The following is a 19098-nucleotide window of genomic DNA, read 5'->3' on the forward strand; positions in this document are numbered from 1 at the left end:
ATGATCGGATGGTTAAAAGAGATTAGATGGACGGTTAGGATGGTTTAGATTCAAATTTGAAGCCGAGGAACGTTAGAGTGTTTTGTTTGTTTGAAAGTTCCTCTCCAATCCGTTGACTGTAAAGCTTTCTTTTGTTAGGATGTGCACGTGGCGACATATCAGGAAATGAACAAATTTTTTCGTTTTTTTAAGGAAAGAAAAATGAGTAACATCGTATTTTGATTCTTAAACTTAATAAACATCCATAAATTATTATTAATATTTATTTTTATAAAATTATTATCTAAAATATTTTTATATTTATTATTTTTTTAAAGAATGAGACAAACTGATTATAAAAAATTTAAATTAATTCAAAAATTAGTTAATTATAAATTTAGAATTATGCTTTAAGTTAATTTTTGGACCAAATTGAATATTCAGTAAAATTAAAGAATCAGATTAAGAGTTTATCCTTACTATTAATCCAAGCCCAATGGGCCAATCCAACCAAAAAGGTAACATGGCAATGTTCAAGAGGATAATTCGGTCCATCAAAATTATACACAACCCATAACATTAACGTCCGTCACATAAAGGCACAAACCTTCTTCTTTTCTTATCCTATCCTTCTTTTCCAAACCTCACTCTCTTCGTCTCTCACTCTCCCATTATCCAACAGACCAGAAAAATGGCGGCATCTCTTTCCTCAACAAGAACCCTCACTCTCTCTTCCCCATCCTCTTACCCCACACTCACCACCACTAAACAATTCTTCGTCGAATTCCCTTTCCGCTCCAATTTCGCCTCCTCCACTCTCACTCACAGGTCCACCCACCTCCGGCCCATCGCTGCCGTTTCCGCTCCCGAGAAAATCGAAAAACTCGGCACCGAAATCTCCTCTTTAACTCTCGAGGAAGCTCGCACTCTGGTCGACTACCTCCAGGACAAGCTCGGAGTCTCCGCTGCCGCCTTTGCCCCAGCCGCTGTCGTCGCTGCACCAGGAGCAGCTGCGGATACTGGACCGGCTGCGGTGGAGGAGAAGACGGAATTCGATGTGGTGATCAATGAAGTGCCATCTAACGCGAGAATTGCAGTGATTAAAGCGGTTAGGGCATTGACTAGTTTGGCTTTGAAAGAAGCTAAGGACTTGATTGAAGGCTTGCCTAAGAAGTTCAAAGAAGGAGTTTCAAAGGAAGAGGCAGAGGAGGCTAAGAAACAGCTTGAAGAGGCTGGAGCCAAGGTGTCTATTGCTTGAAACAAGGTTAATTTTGTATTTTTTTTTTCTGGGGAGATTTGTAGTGTTCTATTTTTGTTAATTTGAAAAATGTATTTGAATTCATAGAATTTGTAATTGAATGTGGATTTCCAGTGTTTTAGGATTTATGGGTTTGAGTAAAATCTAAGAAATTAGCATGAAATCCTTTTCCCACATTGAGCATTTTACAGATTGAGAATCTTATTGAAAAAGTAAAATGAGAAAGTGAATTTTGCTGCAAAAATTTCCTGGGATATTGTTGAAAAATACAGGACAAATTGCAAAAAACCAGATTTCCTCTTTTAGTAATGTGTTTGCCTCCAAACAATATGCAGCTCTTGTATTTTTCAGGGTAAGAAGCATGAATGTTCGCTTATGTCTGCTGTTACCCTCAACGTTAAACATGGTTTTAATTCCCCATTTCGGGACTATACTATCGGCCTATCATGCTCGAAAAACATCTAGCTACGGGCATTATCTAGCTATGAGCATTTTCGTTTTTCGGAAATGTTTTTACTTGTCTATTTCCCCGTACATTACTGTTTCTTCGTGGAAAATTGTATTGCCATGGGCGTTTGTTCGTGTAAAATTGTGTTCTTCGTGTGAAATTATATTGCCATGGGCATTCTGTTTTGGAAATGTTTTCACGTCTACATACCCCTTTCTTCATATAAGATAACGTTTCTTCGTGTAAAATTCCCGTATTTCCACGATTCTTAGTTTTTCTGTTTTCACAATTATTTGTTCCCGTTTCCGTGCAACATAGGTATCAGCAGCTTTCATCTCACTGTGTTTCTTGATTTCTCATTCATCTCACTGTTTTTCTTGATTTCTCATTGAAATCGCCACATCCTGTTTCTCGATTTGCAGCAGTAATCTCTCCATGAAACCTTATGTGGGTGTTGGAATGGACACAGCTTTTAACTTAAATTTCATGGTGTTAAATCATAAAAGCCTTTTAGCATTAACATTTGCAACTTTTATTCATATGAATTGAGGAAACATTGCAGATCAAATAAGAAGGACAAGCACATATATAAAATATATGTAAGCTTACAGATGGAATTCTTTAGCAGGAATTTTCAGAAATGAAAGTTTTGATAATTAGCATCAACTTGCTTGCTGGTTCTGAGTTAGGATCAATGGTGAAAAACCCATGTTGTTGTTCTTCAAACTCAATGTATTCGATCTTCTTTCCCCAAGCTTTCAGTCTCTCTGCATAATCCTTGGCTCGATCTCTCAGCAGATCACTTCCTCCCATCACTACTAAGATTGGATCAAGTTCTACTGCTTCAAGACTCTTGCTTTGTGGTCCAAATGGGTTCACTAAAGGATGATCAGTTGTATCCCCTATGGGAATGGATAGTCTCCAAAACCTAAACATAATTTAGCACAGTTAGATCCAAAAATGTTGTATGCTGTAAGAAAATAATAAAACACTGGCAAGCATGCTTTGTGCTATGCACAGTAAATATTTTTATTCATGATCTTATGATCTTAGAGATATTGTGATAATATTTTAAAATATAAAATTTAATTAATAAAAAATTTATAATTTAAATTATTTATAATTTTATATTTGTTAATTTTGTTGAAAATTATTAATTAAAAACATCTATTTCAAATTCAAAACATTATACTAATTATATAAAAATTAATGTCTATAATAAAATTGAAAGAAAAGGAAATATATATTAAAAATCATTGATTTTAATTTATTATTGAATTAATAAACTTTCTTAGATGATATTAAAAATAATGAAATAAATAAAATAAAATGGACAATTGAAATTCAATCATAGATTCTTAATGATAATTTCATATAAACTGTTTTCTCTTATGATTTATCAAAATTTTCTTAATTTGATAGATTTATAGAAATTAGAAGAGAAAAAAAATATATATCAATGTGAAAAAGAAATTGCATGAGAATTATTAAAATTACAAAAAAAAAAAAAAAAAAAAAAAAATTGATATTATCAAACCTCAAAGAGCTTCCTCTACTTATAATCCACTAATAAGCAATTAATGGCAATTCAATGTATTATCATTAAAACTAATAAAAAAATATATATTGCAATTTTAATACAAATAAACATTGAAACGTTTGGATATTCATTATTATTAAAACTATTAATAAATATTTTCACTATTAACCTCCTCTATCATTCTTTTAAATATAAAATTTTCATTCATAATAATAAATGATAATTATAATTGATTATAATGATATTCAATATCAATATTATAATAATACTAATTTAAAAGATAAATTATAATACATATTAATACGATAATCAACATCAAAATTATGATAATTTTTAATTAAAAATAAGTTATAATATTATAATTATTTAATACACATTAATATAATAATTGAATGACAATTAAGATATTATGTAATTTTAATTGAGAAAGATAGGTTACAATATTATAATAATTATAATTATTTACTAATATGTATCAATTATGATAATTAATATCAATATTTATATAACAACATAACTAATAATTAAATTATATGTAACACTATGAAAATTTAAGAGTCATATATGGCATTATAATCTCATATGTCATCACCAAAAATTTTATATGGCAAGGTTTTAGTCATTATCTCGCTACTCACGTTAGCTCATCAAATTAATGAAAAGCCGAGAATTCTTATAAGATAAACTTTGTCAAATAATAATTAAGAACCACACTAATTTGTTTAACAAAATAATAACATTTTCCACTTATGAATCACCCAAGCAATTGTTTTGAAGTTTTGGCAGAAAAGTACTTTACAAACCTGTCAATGAGCTCCAAATTGAGGAAAGCATCTTTTGGTCCTTCAGCTTCTGATTTAGACCAAACAGTCCCACCGAAAAACGGAGCCAAAAGCACATAACCCCTCACCCGAACAGGAGCCAAATCCGGCGAACCAGCCCCAAGCTGAACAGCCAAATTATGACCAATATTCCCACCGGCGGAATCACCAGAAATAAAAACCTTACCAAAATCTGCCGCCTCAGTCAGCCACGAATCCGCCGCCTCGGCCAGAGCCTGAGCTTGAAGCCATTTCACAGCCATGAACCCGTCCTCAATAGCAGCCGGAAGCCGGTTTTCTGGCGCTAATCGGTAGTCTGGAGAAATTATCACAGCTTGAAGCTCCAAAGCAAGCTTAAAGCAGTAGTTTTGACAGTTAGGCCAAGTTCGAGAACCAATGCAAAAACCGCCGCCATGGATGTAATAAAAGATTGGTAGCTTAGCGGAAGAAGAAGGTGAAGCTGGCTTGTAGAGGCGGAGGTGAAGATTATGCAAAGGATCAAAAAGGACATCTTTCCATAGAACAGAACCATCGTCATGCACAGGAACCTTAAAGCTTGGCTCAGTAGAACGCCAGATAGAGCCGTCGCTGTAAACGCGAAGGACTCCTCTGCATTCATCCACCTCATAAGGAGCAGAGTCAGACATTTTTGTGGGTGTTAGTGAGGGAAAAATGAAGCATTTGGGGGATGAAATATAGAAGGCAAAGGAAGGAAAGAAAGAAAGAAACAACAAAGAAAGAGTTAAAAACAGAGGTGGCTTTCGGTTAGAGGGTGTGTCATCTTTACGAGGTTTGTCTATGTCCTGTTGTTTTTTGTATCTTTGCGTTTCTAAAGGAGCGGGTGATTGATAAGATTGGATGGTCTCTGAAAATCTGCCTCTAGAAGAAAAATCAGTATTGCTCTTCCACATCCTTCGTAAAGAAGCATACTACTATACAGAGAAATTATTTTTCCTTTTAAACAGCCAATTTATCAATATTTCAAGAATTTTTCCAGTTGAAGAATACGAAAAATAAAAAGAAAAAGATAATAACAACCAAACCTTAGTTCTTGGAATCAGTTATATAAATTATTCGTTTTCAATCTCAGCTCTCATTAAAAGAAAAAAAAAAGTACAAAAGGTAGAAACTCAATAACATCATTTTCTTTGGAAATTATCTAACCAGCTGGAGATGGCTTTAAAAATTGATTGATGTCAAATTCAAACAAAGAGTTGTATTAGAGTCAGTAACATTACAGTCATGGAGACTTCATTATAATCACAAATTGGACACAAGGGAAGGGAAATAATTTACAGAATATAGAGGGGGAAAAAGAATAAAACAAGGTCTGGCAAAGAATTGAAGCTTCAGTAAATTTGTTTCTGGGTCAAAAATATGTGATTGGTGCAGACTGCAGAGCTGAACTCAAGCTCATAGGCGTCTAGAATATCCAGAACCTCCACATTTCTTGCATAGTATTAATCCTACAAAGACGCAACAAGATTACAAATTGGAAAAAATAAGCAGATAGAAGGCCCAAATACATTTCAAGTACTTCAATATCCAAAATGTCCTACATAATGGAATTTAAAACTTAAACAAAATGAGAAATCACTTCTAACATCACGATCAAGAACCAATTAGTACTAAAAGAATATCATTTTTAATGAAAGCCATATTCCATTTTGCCTGTGCAAAATTTACTTTAAATAGGTGACCTCAACGGTAATAACTATAATCAGTGCGCAAACAGTGAACTAACTTGTTGTAAACAAGCAAAATCAGACTTAAAGCAAGCATAAACTGATTCTTCTACATGTCACACAGTAAATTCATCGGGTAGATCAATATATAAGATATCACTTGGTACTCCTTGTGCTTACAAGTTACAACAGTTTCATATGTATTTGAACTTGGGAAGTAATACCTGCACCCTTGCACACCCTACAATCTACCAGTCCTGTTTCTTGCTTCATCTTGCCATCATTGCAAAACACACATTTTGTGCCGCCTGTTAACATTAATAATCATTATAACCAGTGGTTCTCACTCAATACCATCTAGTAATCAATGAATATGATGAGCAGAAATGTATAACCTTGATAAAATACAAGGCTGGTTTAATTTCCAAAAACAATGTATACATAAAAGTTGACCATTTTAGACCGACTCATTTCAGTGATACGTAACCCAATTATGAAATTAATGTACTCAAACTGGTCACTTTGAAAGAACAAACCCTGAAACTGAGTTCATTCCACTTAATATTTTGGCAACTGAACTGCAATAATAATCTGTAAGTGTTATTAAGTTTGCTTCCTCCCCAACTCTGCACGACCCAGAGCACAGAGAGAGAGGGAGGCATTAGTGCAGGAGCGTATGTAGACCTTTATACATAGCACAGAGATGTTACGAATGCATCTTTGTGCTATCTTGAGGTCATGCAATAATTTGGCACACTTTAGAAGGAAGAAGAAGAAAAATCAGTCTACAAACATCAAAATGGATGAGGTTAGCAATTTATAATACTAGTACTTTCTTATGCATTGCAGGCAAAGTACTAAGAAATCACAACAGTTCATGGTTGAAGCTACTACTTTTTGGACTTCAACACATTCATTAACTTCCAATTTTTATCAATACTCTCAAATTCGTTAACGTCAACACATTACTACAGCTAGATTTTGGTCGAATTCAGCTAAAAAATGTTTACATGATAACAAAGTACAATTCTTTTTTAAGTATAGTTTATATGATATAGAACTTTCTTATTCAGTTAACACATAAAAATTTGAAATTTGAAAATGACGATCTTGAAATAAAATGAAATCAAAGATAAGTGATTTTTCTAAAACAAAATGAATTCTTGTGATTATGCTAAAATGTAACGATAAGTTTAATGATCATGGTTCAAATTAAGCCTATTATTTTGAATAGCGCTTACAACAGTTCTGCATACTATTCGAAGATAAAATGTTGATCAATGTCTATGACTTGGGATGATGAACTCAGATCCTGTAAAGTTGCTAGTTATACACCTTAACAATATACATTTAATAATCATCTAAAATAGGAGCTTTCAAGCACAGGTATGCCAGATAATGAAATAGGCTTAAATCATTAGAGTTTGACAGGAACTACAGTAAGAAAAAAAATTAAAAATTACCAATTAATTAGCTATTATAATAGCATGAACTTCACTAAAAAGGCATGCTTGGAAAATTTTGATGGAATAAAATTTATTCCTACTCATAATCCACTTGCAATTTTTATCGTTATTCATAATTAAACAGGAAGTAGCTTTCAATGCATACAATACAACTAGAAGAGCTAGAAAGCGAGACAAAGTCAAAGAGAAAGAGAAAGAATTACCATTTCCGGCGCACCTATCACAAGGCACAGGATCTCCCTGCAAAACCCATAAAAGGAATTAATACTCGGGATAAATGCATCAAACGAAGGGAAAGGAAAAATGGGAAATTGCCTTGAGGCCCAAGAAGAGGGAGAGAGAAATGGCGGCAAGGACACTGACTGTTGCGAGAGCAGTTTGGGTATCCAAAGGCCTTTCGAAGCCACTGAACAAGAAAATTGGGTGGAGAAAGAAATTTGTGGGTCGGTCAAGGAATTCTCCGTGGCTGCAGCAGAAACGGGAAAGAGAGGGGAATTCTGGTTTTGCTGAGAGAAATTGTGGAAGAAAATGAGTAGTTGGAAGCGAAGAAGAAGGGGAAGGAAAGAGAGACGAGAAACAGTGGATAGAACGGCAAGAAAAAAAAGCAGCCATGGATAGAGAGGGGGGATATGTGGAGTGGAGTCAGTCTCTCGTTTATGTTTTACTACTGGTTTGGTCCTGCCATTTTCGACTATGATTTTCAATTCAGGCCTAGTCTAGTTCCCAAGACATCCTTGGTAAATTATTATTTAGTCCTTTTATTACATTGAAATACATTAATTAAAAGTTGTATTTTGTAAAATTAATTTATTAATTTTTCATTGTCATTAAATATTATATATTTTAAATAAAATATTAATGATTTTAAAATATCATTTTTATCTTTTAGTGTGAGTATGGAGTAATCTAATGGAAAAATAAATTTTTGTTCGGGTTATTTATTGAAATAAAAAAATAAAAACAGTTTTAAAAATTTTTATTGTCACTGATTTGGTCCGGGCTATAGATAGGCTCTAGGCACATTTAATCTCTAATATAATAACCTATAAACATACACTTTTCATAACATTCTTTGTAATGGATTGACTTGCGTAGATCGGTTTCATGTCTCTATTCATGGACCAAACCAATAAAAATAAAAATTTTTATTGAAACGAAGAAATTTCTGACCATGAACCGAGAAAAAAGAAGATAAAATAATAACAATTCTTAAAAATACATATTTTCATTGATTTGATTTATCAGTGGAGCAATAGATCCGGTCTCAATAAGTATAATCTCCTTAATATATATATTTACACTTTTCGCAATATGTGAGATTTCGAACTAAGATTTCCAATTTTAAAAATTAATTTTAATAGTACTTATATTTTATCACTTTCTATTTCTAATTATATAACCCTCTTGTTAATTAACTAATTTGTCAACTATAAGATTAGAAAGTAAACTAAAAAAAAGAAAAAGGAAAAAGAGGAATGGGAAGAAATTGTAATCAAAAAGTAATTTTAAACTAAAATTTTTATTCACATGCTGAAATTAAACCTAGCTCCCTCCTCATTCATGATAATTAAAATAAATCCATTATTTTTTTGAAATTATAAAACATAATATTTATTTCAATGATATTATAAATTAAGCACAATAAAATGAATAAATTCAATCCAAAAGAAAAAAAGATTGCATAATTCAATTCATTAAAAGGGACATTAAGCATTTCAAAGACCTAACTCCTCCTTGTAAAGTTTCCAACGAATATTAGCTAATGCTGATTTCTCTTTTGCTGCAAGCCACTCAGCATTAGCTTGCTTCATTTCCTCTTCAAGCTTTTTCCATTCTTCCAAGTCTTTTAATGCTTCTGGATTAGCTTTCTCCAGCTGAGCAACAACATTTTTCTTTTCGACGAGAAGCTTCTCTTTCTCAGCAGTTAACCGTTGAATTTCAGCCTCAATTTTCTCCACTTCATTTGAAATCTTTGAGAGCTCAGAATCCAAGGAACTAAGTTTCTCTCGACTTTCTGCTAATTTTGAATCAAGCTTTGTTGTTTTCTCCGGAAGAGATTTTCTACGATTCTCAGCTGCTTCTACAGTGGCTTTAGCAGTAGGGATTATTTCTGGAAATTCTTTTAATCGAGAGGCAAGATCTTCAAGAACTGTTTTCTTTTGCAAATCGTTTGTACTTGGAATAAGTGTACGGATTATTTCTTCAATATTGCCAAAGACGTTAGCCTGTTGGATAGCCTCTAATGACATGTTAAAGAATCCTGCCAATGCTTCATTTTGTTGCTGCAAATTATGAGGCTGAGGTGAAACTGAAATATCATCGGTTGAAGATGATCTTTGGGCTGTAGTTCTGCTTGAAAGCTCTGTTAGGAGATTCTTAGATTTAGTTTGCACATCTTGGGAGGATTCTTTAGGCTCGACGGAAGGATCCTGTCATGGCAGCCAAAAAAAAAAATGTTATTTTCTTTTCAGAAAGAAAATTCAAGAAAACTTGTCTTTTAATGGAAAGAATTACCTTTGGAAGTTCCTTTTCCTTAGCGATCACTGGAGGAGGTGGTGGAGGAGGTGGTGGTGCCTGGATGCTTTGTTGTTCAGGTTTTTTTGGCTCGACTGTTACTGAAGGATGCATAACATCGCTGACAGTAAGTTCAACTTCTATTATAAGAGTATCGTCCACAAGATAATTTTCTTTAGGATCTCTTATTTTCCTAAGAGGAACAAAAGATCTGTAACCCCAATTAATTGCTTTTGCATTGAATTCATCTGTTGATTCTGCAAAATATACATAAAGTTTAAGCCATATATATAGTATTGGCTTAGCCTCACCAGAATTCAAGACGTGAACATGTATAATATCAAAATCGGTTATGCATTAGATATAATTACAGAGGGTAAATCCTCCTCCTGTCGATAAATTCGGATCTGAAATCATCCGCTCTTTACATTAGTAAAAAGTCCAATAAGACCACTTCTGATTAATTAGCATAATAGAATACTTGTTGATAATTCAATTTAGAAACTTTTATACATTTTCATAAAGATTAGTTAGAGGGAGTGATTGTATTAGAGAGGTGCTAGCCTACTAAACGGCGCAGGTTACACCAGACACAATACATGTTTTATTTCAATTTCACCCTAGATAATATCGGTAACATTAAAACTAATTAATCAACATTCTCGAAGGACATTATAATCATTTCACCCGTTTTGCACGGTAGCTGTGTCTAACTGTGCAAAAAATGTTTTCCTTGGACCTAATAAAAAGGGAACTTAAAGTTAAATCAATTACCTTTTCTGACTGTAGACTTGCTATTGGATTGATTAATAACTGCCAAACTATAATTTGCTTTTCTGCTCCATCCAGAAGGCAAATTTGTTGCATCAGCAGCAGCCAGAAATATTGACAGATAATCATCTACTTTGATTCCTTTTGGGTAAACAAGCAAACGCCTGATAAATTTACAAAAACAACAAAAATAGGAAGATATTTAACAAGAAGACATTAAGTATCAATTTAGGAATTGTTACTGCAAATAATAATTTTGAATTAAACAAAATAAGAACTTTCACTGATTAATGAATGATAATTTAGGCTTTGTTTTTTTAAAAAAAATTCAGTTTTTCATGCATAAAAAATTATATTACAAACTTATATTCGTTGAGCCAATGCAACTACTCATAGATTTTGACCCATAATATAATATTTAGGACTCAACAAAACAGAAAAAAACCAATGGAATTGAATTATATGATTCAGTTTGATTTTAGTTTTGATAGAAAAAATTAAAAATTTCCTGTTTAGTTCGGTTTTTATTATATTAAATCGGGAAATCCAAATATTTTAAAACCTAAATTGATCTAACTAAAAAAAAAAAAATCAAATCGAACTGGTTTAGTTAAATTAGTTTTTTTTTATTCAAAAATTCTGTTTATTCCGTTTAATCTAGTTTAATTCATTTGAAACAAACTAACCCAAGTGCTTATTCTAGTAATATTAGCTACAGGTAGCCAAGAAATTATACCATTTAGAGGCACCAACATTGAATATATCTGAATACAGTTCCTTGTCAGTAATGTCGGAAAATTTTTTAATTCTCCATTGGAATTTCGATGAAACAAGCTCAACCACATTACCAGTAGTTTTGATATCTGCAACAAGAAATTAGCAACAAAATTTGGAAAAAGAAAATCTGAACAAATTAAAAAAAAAAAAAAAAAGCTTTTGGCTATGATATGATCAAATAGAAAATTTCATATATACCTGCCATAGCTTAATTAATGACTTTTGGCTCTAAATGCAAAGTTCTTCACAATCATATGATATTAACCATTCTTCTGCCATAGATATATATATAGCTCTCTTGTTCTTTAGTAAGAGAAAAAGTTGAAGCGTTAACTTTTTTATGCCAGTGGAAAACTTAGGGCAAGATTTTGGGGATGAAATAGGAATTTAGGGAGGTAATAAAGATTTAAAGGGTAACGGGCAGCTGTTTGGATGGGGAGAAAATTTTGAGAGGGCGAGAGTGAGAGAGGAGCAGTAGAGATTTGAAATGAAGTGTTTTTGAGGGAAAATGGGGGGAGTTTGGAGAGATGTGTGACGGGAATGATCGGATGGTCAAAAGAGATTAGATGGACGGTTAGGATGGTTTAGATTCAAATTTGAAGCCGAGGAACGTTAGAGTGTTTTGTTGGTTTGAAAGTTCCACTACAATCCGTTGACTGTAAAGCTTTCTTTTGTTAGGATGTGCACGTGGCGACATATCAGGAAATGAACAAAATTTTTCATTTTTTTAAGGAAAGAAAAATGAGTAACATCGTATTTTGATGCTTAAACTTAATAAACATCCATAAATTATTAGTAATATTTATTTTGCATTCATCAAGCTATCAATCATGAATACTAAATTACTAAACAAAGTTTGAATTTTTACTTTTTTTTTTTTAATTTGGTCAATCCTTTTTTATTTTGTCAATCAAAATTATGTATTTTTTTATCAATTAGAATTTCTTTTCGAGTCCATTAATTTATTAATGATGATTAGCCATCAATAAGCTCATTCGTTGCCAACTCGTCTTCGTATGGATCGCTTCTTCTAATTCCAATTAAGATAAATGCTCAATTTGATTTTTAAATTTTTATAAATGACCAATTTGAACTAAAATCTACGACGTAAAATTTGAATTTGTAAGTAATTTAACATATTTTTTTAATAAAAGTAATAAAATATCAATTTTATTATTTAAAATATTTTTATATTTATTTTTTTTTTAAAGAACGAGACAAACTGATTATAAAAAATTTAAATTAATTCAAAAATTAGTTAATTATAAATTAAGAATTATGTCTTTAAGTTAATTTTTGTATCAAATTGAATATTCAGTAAAATTAAAGAATCAGATCAAGAGTTTATCCTTTCTATTAACACAAGCCCAATGGGCCAATCCAACCAAAAAGGTAACATGGCAATGTTCAAGAGGATAATTCGGTCCATCAAAATTATATACAACCCATAACATTAACGCCTCTGTCACATAAAGGCACAAACCTTCTTCTTTTCTTATCCTATCCTTCTTCTCCAAACCTCACTCTCTTCGTCTCTCACTCTCCCATTATCCAACAGACCAGAAAAATGGCAGCATCTCTTTCCTCAACAAGAACCCTCACTCTCTCTTCCCCATCCTCTTATCCAACAGACCAGAAAAATTTCATATATACCTGCCATAGCTTAATTAATGACTTTTGGCTCTAAATGCAAAGTTCTTCACAATCATATGATAATAAACATTCTTCTGCCATAGATATATATATATATAGCTCTCTTATTCTTTAGTAAGAGAAAAAGTGAAGCGTTAAGTTTTTTATGCCAAAGGAAAACCTAGCGCAAGATTTTGGGGATGAAATCGGAATTTAGGGAGGTAATAAAGATTTAAAGGGTGACGGGCAGCTGTTTGGATGGGGAGAAAATTTTGAGAGGGCGAGAGTGAGAGAGGAGCAGTAGAGATTTGAAATAAAGTGTTTTTGAGGGAAAATGGGGGGAGTTTGGAGAGATGTGTGACGGGAATGATCGGATGGTTAAAAGAGATTAGATGGACGGTTAGGATGGTTTAGATTCAAATTTGAAGCCGAGGAACGTTAGAGTGTTTTGTTTGTTTGAAAGTTCCTCTCCAATCCGTTGACCGTAAAGCTTTCTTTTGTTAGGATGTGCACGTGGCGACATATCAGGAAATGAACAAAATTTTTTATTTTTTAAAGGAAAGAAAAATGAGTAACATCGTATTTTGACGCTTAAACTTAATAAACATCCATAAATTATTAGTAATATTTATTTTGCATTCATCAAGCTATCAATCATGAAGACTAAATTACTAAACAAAGTTTGAATTTTTATATTTTTTTTAATTTGGTCAATCCCTTTTTATTTTATCAATCAATACTATGTAATTTATTTTATCAATTAAAATTTCTTTTAGAGTCCATTAATTTATTAATGATGATTAGCCATCAATAAGGCTCATTCGTTGCCAACTCGTCTTCGTATGGATCGCTTCTTCTAATTCCAATTAAGATAAATGCTCAATTTGATTCTTAAATTTTTATAAATGACCAATTTGAAAGAAGCTAAGGACTTGATTGAAGGCTTGCCTAAGAAGTTCAAAGAAGGAGTTTCAAAGGAAGAGGCAGAGGAGGCTAAGAAACAGCTTGAAGAGGCTGGAGCCAAGGTGTCTATTGCTTGAAACAAGGTTAATTTTGTATTTTTGTTTCTGGGAGATTTGTGGGTCGGTCAAGGAATTCTCCGTGGCTGAAGCAGAAACGGGAAAGAGAGGGGAATTCTGGTTTTGCTGAGAGTAATTGTGGAAGAAAATGAGAAGTTGGAAGCGAAGAAGAAGGGGAAGGAAAGAGAGACGAGAAACAGTGGAGAGAACAGCAAGAAAAAAGAGCAGCCATGGATAGAGAGAGGGAATATGTGGAGTGGAGTCAGTCTCTCGTTTATGTTTTACTGCTGGTTTGGTCCTGCCATTTTCGACTGTGATTTTCAATTCAGGCCTAGTCTAGTTCCCAAGACATCCTTGGTAAATATATTAATTAAAAGTTGTATTTTGTAAAATTAATTTATTAATTTTTCATCGTCATTAAATATTATATATTTAAATAAAATATTAATGATTTTAAAATATTATTTTTATCTTTTAGTGTGAGTGTGGAGTAATCTAATGGAAAAATAAATTTTTGTCTGATTATTCATTGAAAAAAAAAACAGTTTTAAAAATTTTTATTGCCGTTGATTTGGTCTGGGCTATAGGCTCTAGGAACATTTAATCTCTAATATAATAATATATAAACATATACTTTTCATAACATTCTTTGTAATGGGATTGATTTGCCTAAATCGGTTCTATGTCCTTATTCATAGACCAAATCAATGAAAGTAAGAGTTTTTATTGAAATGAAGAGATTTCTGACCATGCACCGGGAAAAAAAAAAAAACAATTCTTAAAAATACATATATTCATTGCTTTGATTTATGAGTGGAGCAATAAATCCGGTTTCGATAAGTATAACCCCTTTAATATATATGTGTACACTTTTCGCAACATGTGAGATTTCGAAATAAGATCTCCAATTTTAAAAATTAATTTTAATAGCACTTATATTTTATCACTTTCTATTTCTAATTATATAATCCTCTTGTTAGTTAACTAAATTGTCAAAATATAAGATTAGAAAGAAAAAAAAAAAAAAGAAAAAAGAAAAAGAGGAATGGGAAGAAACTGCAACCAAAAAGTAATTTTAAACTAAAATTTTATTCATGATAGTTAAAATAAATCCATTATTTTTTTGAAATTATAAAACACAATAATTTATTTCAATGATATTATAAATTAAATTCAATAAATGAATAAATTCAATGATTTAGCATTTCAAAGACCTAACTCCTCCTTGTAAAGTTTCCAACGAATATTAGCCAATGCTGATTTCTCTTTTGCTCCAAGCCACTCAGCATTAGCTTGCTTCATTTCCTCTTCAAGCTTTTTCCATTCTTCCAAGTCTTTTAATGCTTCTGGATTAGCTTTCTCCAGCTGAGCAACAACTTTTTTCTTTTCGACGAGAAGCTTCTCTTTCTCAGCAGTTAACCGTTGAATTTCAGCCTCAATTTTCTTCACTTCATTTGAAATCTTTGAGAGCTCAGAATCCAAGGAACTAAGTTTCTCTCGACTTTCTGCTAATTTTGAGTCAAGCTTTGTTGTTTTCTCCAGAAGAGATTTTCTACGATTCTCAGCTGCTTCTACAGTGGCTTTAGCAGTAGGGATTATTTCTTGAAACTCTTTTAATCGAGAGGCAAGATCTTCAAGAACTGTTTTCTTTTGCAAATCGTTTGTATTTGGAATAAGTGTACGGATTATTTCTTCAATATTGCCAAAGACGTTGGCCTGTTGGATAGCCTCTAATGACATGTTAAAGAATCCTGCCAATGCTTCATTTTGTTGCTGCAAATTATCAGGCTGAGGTGAAACTGAAATATCATCTGTTGAAGATGAGCTTTGGGTTGTAGTTCTGCTTGAAAGCTCTGTTAGGATATTCTTAGATTTAGTTTGCACATCTTGGGAGGAATCTTTAGGCTCGACGGAAGGATCCTATCACGGTAGCCAAAAAAAGAAAAAAAAAAAAAACTGTTATTTTCTTTTCAGAAAGAAAATTCAAGAAAACTTGTCTTTTAATGGAAAGAATTACCTTTGGAAGTTCCTTTTCCTTAGCGATCACTGGAGGAGGTGGTGGAGGAGGAGGTGGTGCCTGGATGCTTTGTTGTTTAGGTTTTTTTGGCTCGACTGATACTGAAGGATGCATAATATTGCTGACAGTAACTTCAGCTTCTATTATAAGAGTATCGTCCACAAGATAATTTTCTTTAGGATCTCTTATTTTGCTAAGAGGAACAAAAGATGTAAAACCCCAATCAGCTTCTTTTGCATTGAATTCATGTGTTGTTTCTGCAAAATATACATAAAGTTTAAGCCACATATATATAGTATTGGCTTAGCCTCACCAGAATTCAAGACGTGAACATAAATAATATCAAAATAGGTTATGCATTATTTTCATGTCAACTAAGATATGTATTAGATATAATTACAAAGGGTATCCTCCTCCTGTCGATAAATTCGAACCTGAAATCGTCCGCTCTTTACATTAGTAAAAAGTTCAATAAGATCACATCTAATTAATTAGCATAATAGAATACTTGTTGATAATCAACATAGAAACTTTTGTACATTTTCATAAAGATTAGTTATAGGGAGTTATTGTATTAGAGAGCTGCTAGCCTTTGTGCCAGACACAATAAATGTTTTATTACAATTTCAAACCCTAGATAATATCGGTAACATTAAAACTATTTAATTAACATTCTCGAAGGAAATTACAATCCTTTCACCCGTTTTGCACGGTAGTTGTGCCTGATACAAGTTGTGCAAAAAATATTTTCCTCGGACCTAAAAAAAGGGAACTTAAATTTAAATCAATTACCTTTTCTGACTGTAGACTTGCTATTGGATTGATTAATAACTGCCAAACTAAAATTTGCTTTTCTGCTCCATCCAGAAGGCAAATTTGCTGAATCAGCAACGGCCAGATATATTGACAGATAATCTACTTGGTTTCCTTTTGGGAAAACAAGCAAACGCCTAATAAAAAAACAACAAAAACAAGAAGATATTTAACAAGAAGACATTAAGTATCAATTTTGGAAATGTTACTGCAAATAATAATTTTGAATTAGAAAAAAAAAAAAAGAACTTTCTCTGATTAATGAATAATAATTTAGGCTTTGTTTTTTTTTTTAAAAAAATCAGTTTTTCATGCATAAAAAATTATATTACAAACTTATATTCGTTGAGCCAATGCAACTTAGATTCTGATCCATAATATAATTTTTAAGAGTCAACAAAACACGAAAAAAAACAATGGAATTGAATTATATGATTCAGTTTGATTTTATTTTTGCTAGAAAAAATTAAAAATCTTCTGTTTAGTTCGGTTTTTATTATATTAAACCGGGAAATCCAAATATTTTAAAACCTAAATTGATCTAACAAAAAAAAAAAAAAAGCCATAATAAAAAAAATAAAATCGAACTGGTTTAGTTAAATTAGTTTTTTTTTTTTTTATTCAAAAATTCTATTTATTCCGTTTAATCTAGTTGAATTCAGTTGAAACAAACTAACCAAGTGCTTAATCTAATAATATTAGCTACAGGTAGCCAAGAAATTATACCATTTAGAGGCACCAACATTGAATATATCTGAATACAGTTTCTTGTCAGTAATTTTGGAAAAATTTTGAATTCTCCATTGGAATTTCGATGAAGCAAGCTCACCCACATTACCAGTAGTTTTTTTAGCTGCAACAAGAAATTAGCAACAAAATTTGGAAAAAGAAAATGTGAACAAATTAAAAAAAAAAAAAAAAAAGCTTTTGGCTATGATATGATAAAATAGAAAATTTCATATATACCTGCCATAGCTTAATTAATGACTTTTGGCTCTAAATGCAAAGTTCTTCACAATCATATGATAATAAACATTCTTCTGCCATAGATATATATATATATATATATAGCTCTCTTATTCTTTCCCATCTCTCACTTTTCCATTTTAATGATTCCTTTCTTTTGCTTTTTGATGATAAAAAGGAATTGCCATTTATTTATCTTTTTTTGTTCCCTTTACCTAATTTCTTGCCATTCCCTTTCTTTTTCTTTAATCTGTCCATTTCTTTATTCTTGCCTCCTCAAACAAAAAGAATATCAATCTTTTCCCCTTCAGTTGGAGGGTATATGTACCTTCTTTTATATATATATATAGAGGGAGTTATTTCCTCAACTTAAAACCAAATTACAATAATAAAAAATTTGAGTGAGGGAAGGACAAAGTATGCTATCAATTTATTATAAGAAAGTAAATATTGAGAAATATATTAACAGTGGTGGAATAAGAAAAAATATATAGGCGCGAAATAGAGAAAAATTCAATATTTTATGAGCGAAACGTAAAATTTTCGATATTTTATTAAGTCGATTTCAGAAAAATTTTAAAACTAAGTTCGGCCGTCATATATTAACAATCAATTCATTTCATTCACATGAATTATACAAGAAAATTGTTATTTTTTAAGGTAATTCCACAAGTGAATCTTCTAATTCTTTCTGATGTTAAGACCAAAATTAACAACATGTAATTCATTTCATTTAATATTCATTTCTAAATAAATTATAACGACTGTTATCCTAATAAGTATTTATAAATTAATTCTAAATAATCAATATGGAAATATAGGGCCTGAACCCTAGGTTTGGACTTTGAGGAGCAATGTGAAATTCTAATATATTCAACAAAATATGGATAATGTTATAAAATGAAACGGGAACCCGAAAGATAATGACTTAACCTCAGCTTGTATAAAGAGTCAAGTTTGAGTTTTCCTACTGTCTTCTACGAAGAAATAGAAGAAATGGTTTCATTAACAGAAGAAAATATCAATTGAAAAACTTAACCAAACTTCAGGTTCAGTTCAGCATGAAACATAAGAAAAAAGACTGCATACACTGAAGCTATGTCCTCAGGAATCTAAACCTTTTTCTTCAGGTTCCCCTTCAAGAGTTTCCAATGGACGTTAACTAGCTCCAGTTTTTCTTTTGCTCCAAGCCATTCAGTGTTGGCCTGCTTCATTTCCTCTTTCAGACTTTGCAATTCTTCCAAATCTTCAGCTGTTTCTTGATTGACCTTTTCCAGCTGTCCTGCAACTGATTTCTTATGAACAAGAAGCTCCTCCTTCTGGGTAATTAAGCGTCGAATTTCAGCCTCTAATTTTTCTTCTTCATCTAACAGCCTTGAGAATTCAGCATCC

At 31.9% G+C, this 19098-nt stretch overlaps 5 protein-coding genes across 5 annotated transcripts; 1 reads left to right on the forward strand and 4 right to left on the reverse strand.

The window, feature by feature from the left end:
- Nucleotides 1-590: 590 nt before the first annotated feature.
- LOC105629358 (large ribosomal subunit protein bL12cz) lies at nt 591-1400 on the forward strand. Its single transcript, XM_012210934.4, has one exon. It carries the CDS (start codon nt 671-673, stop codon nt 1235-1237), a length of 567 nt encoding a protein of 188 aa, XP_012066324.3. The 5' UTR covers nt 591-670; the 3' UTR covers nt 1238-1400.
- A 793-nt stretch (nt 1401-2193) lies between these two features.
- Nucleotides 2194-5002, reverse strand: LOC105629359 (strigolactones hydrolase CXE15). Its single transcript, XM_012210935.4, has 2 exons — nt 4029-5002; nt 2194-2613 (listed from the first exon to the last, which is right to left on the reverse strand). Exons 1-2 carry the CDS (start codon nt 4955-4957, stop codon nt 2307-2309), a joined length of 1236 nt encoding a protein of 411 aa, XP_012066325.2. The 5' UTR covers nt 4958-5002; the 3' UTR covers nt 2194-2306.
- Nucleotides 5003-5220: 218 nt separating this feature from the next.
- On the reverse strand, nt 5221-7895 carry LOC105629360 (thylakoid lumenal P17.1 protein). Its single transcript, XM_012210936.4, has 4 exons — nt 7513-7895; nt 7401-7437; nt 5956-6039; nt 5221-5512 (listed from the first exon to the last, which is right to left on the reverse strand). The coding sequence occupies exons 1-4, from the start codon at nt 7807-7809 to the stop codon at nt 5460-5462; spliced, it is 471 nt and encodes a 156-aa protein (XP_012066326.1). The 5' UTR covers nt 7810-7895; the 3' UTR covers nt 5221-5459.
- Nucleotides 7896-8792: 897 nt separating this feature from the next.
- LOC149498704 (uncharacterized) lies at nt 8793-11787 on the reverse strand. Its single transcript, XM_089717308.1, has 5 exons — nt 11458-11787; nt 11219-11345; nt 10486-10646; nt 9712-9968; nt 8793-9626 (listed from the first exon to the last, which is right to left on the reverse strand). The coding sequence occupies exons 1-5, from the start codon at nt 11462-11464 to the stop codon at nt 8913-8915; spliced, it is 1266 nt and encodes a 421-aa protein (XP_089573434.1). The 5' UTR covers nt 11465-11787; the 3' UTR covers nt 8793-8912.
- Nucleotides 11788-14980: 3193 nt separating this feature from the next.
- On the reverse strand, nt 14981-17810 carry LOC149498705 (uncharacterized). The gene is made up of 5 exons (XM_089718035.1): nt 17707-17810; nt 17467-17593; nt 16720-16877; nt 15928-16184; nt 14981-15830 (listed from the first exon to the last, which is right to left on the reverse strand). The coding sequence occupies exons 1-5, from the start codon at nt 17711-17713 to the stop codon at nt 15117-15119; spliced, it is 1263 nt and encodes a 420-aa protein (XP_089574161.1). The 5' UTR covers nt 17714-17810; the 3' UTR covers nt 14981-15116.
- Nucleotides 17811-19098: the final 1288 nt, after the last annotated feature.

Source organism: Jatropha curcas, chromosome 1, assembly GCF_041381405.1.
Source record: "Jatropha curcas cultivar XTBG-Jc1 chromosome 1, XTBG_Jcur_1.0, whole genome shotgun sequence".
NCBI lineage: Eukaryota > Viridiplantae > Streptophyta > Magnoliopsida > Malpighiales > Euphorbiaceae > Jatropha > Jatropha curcas.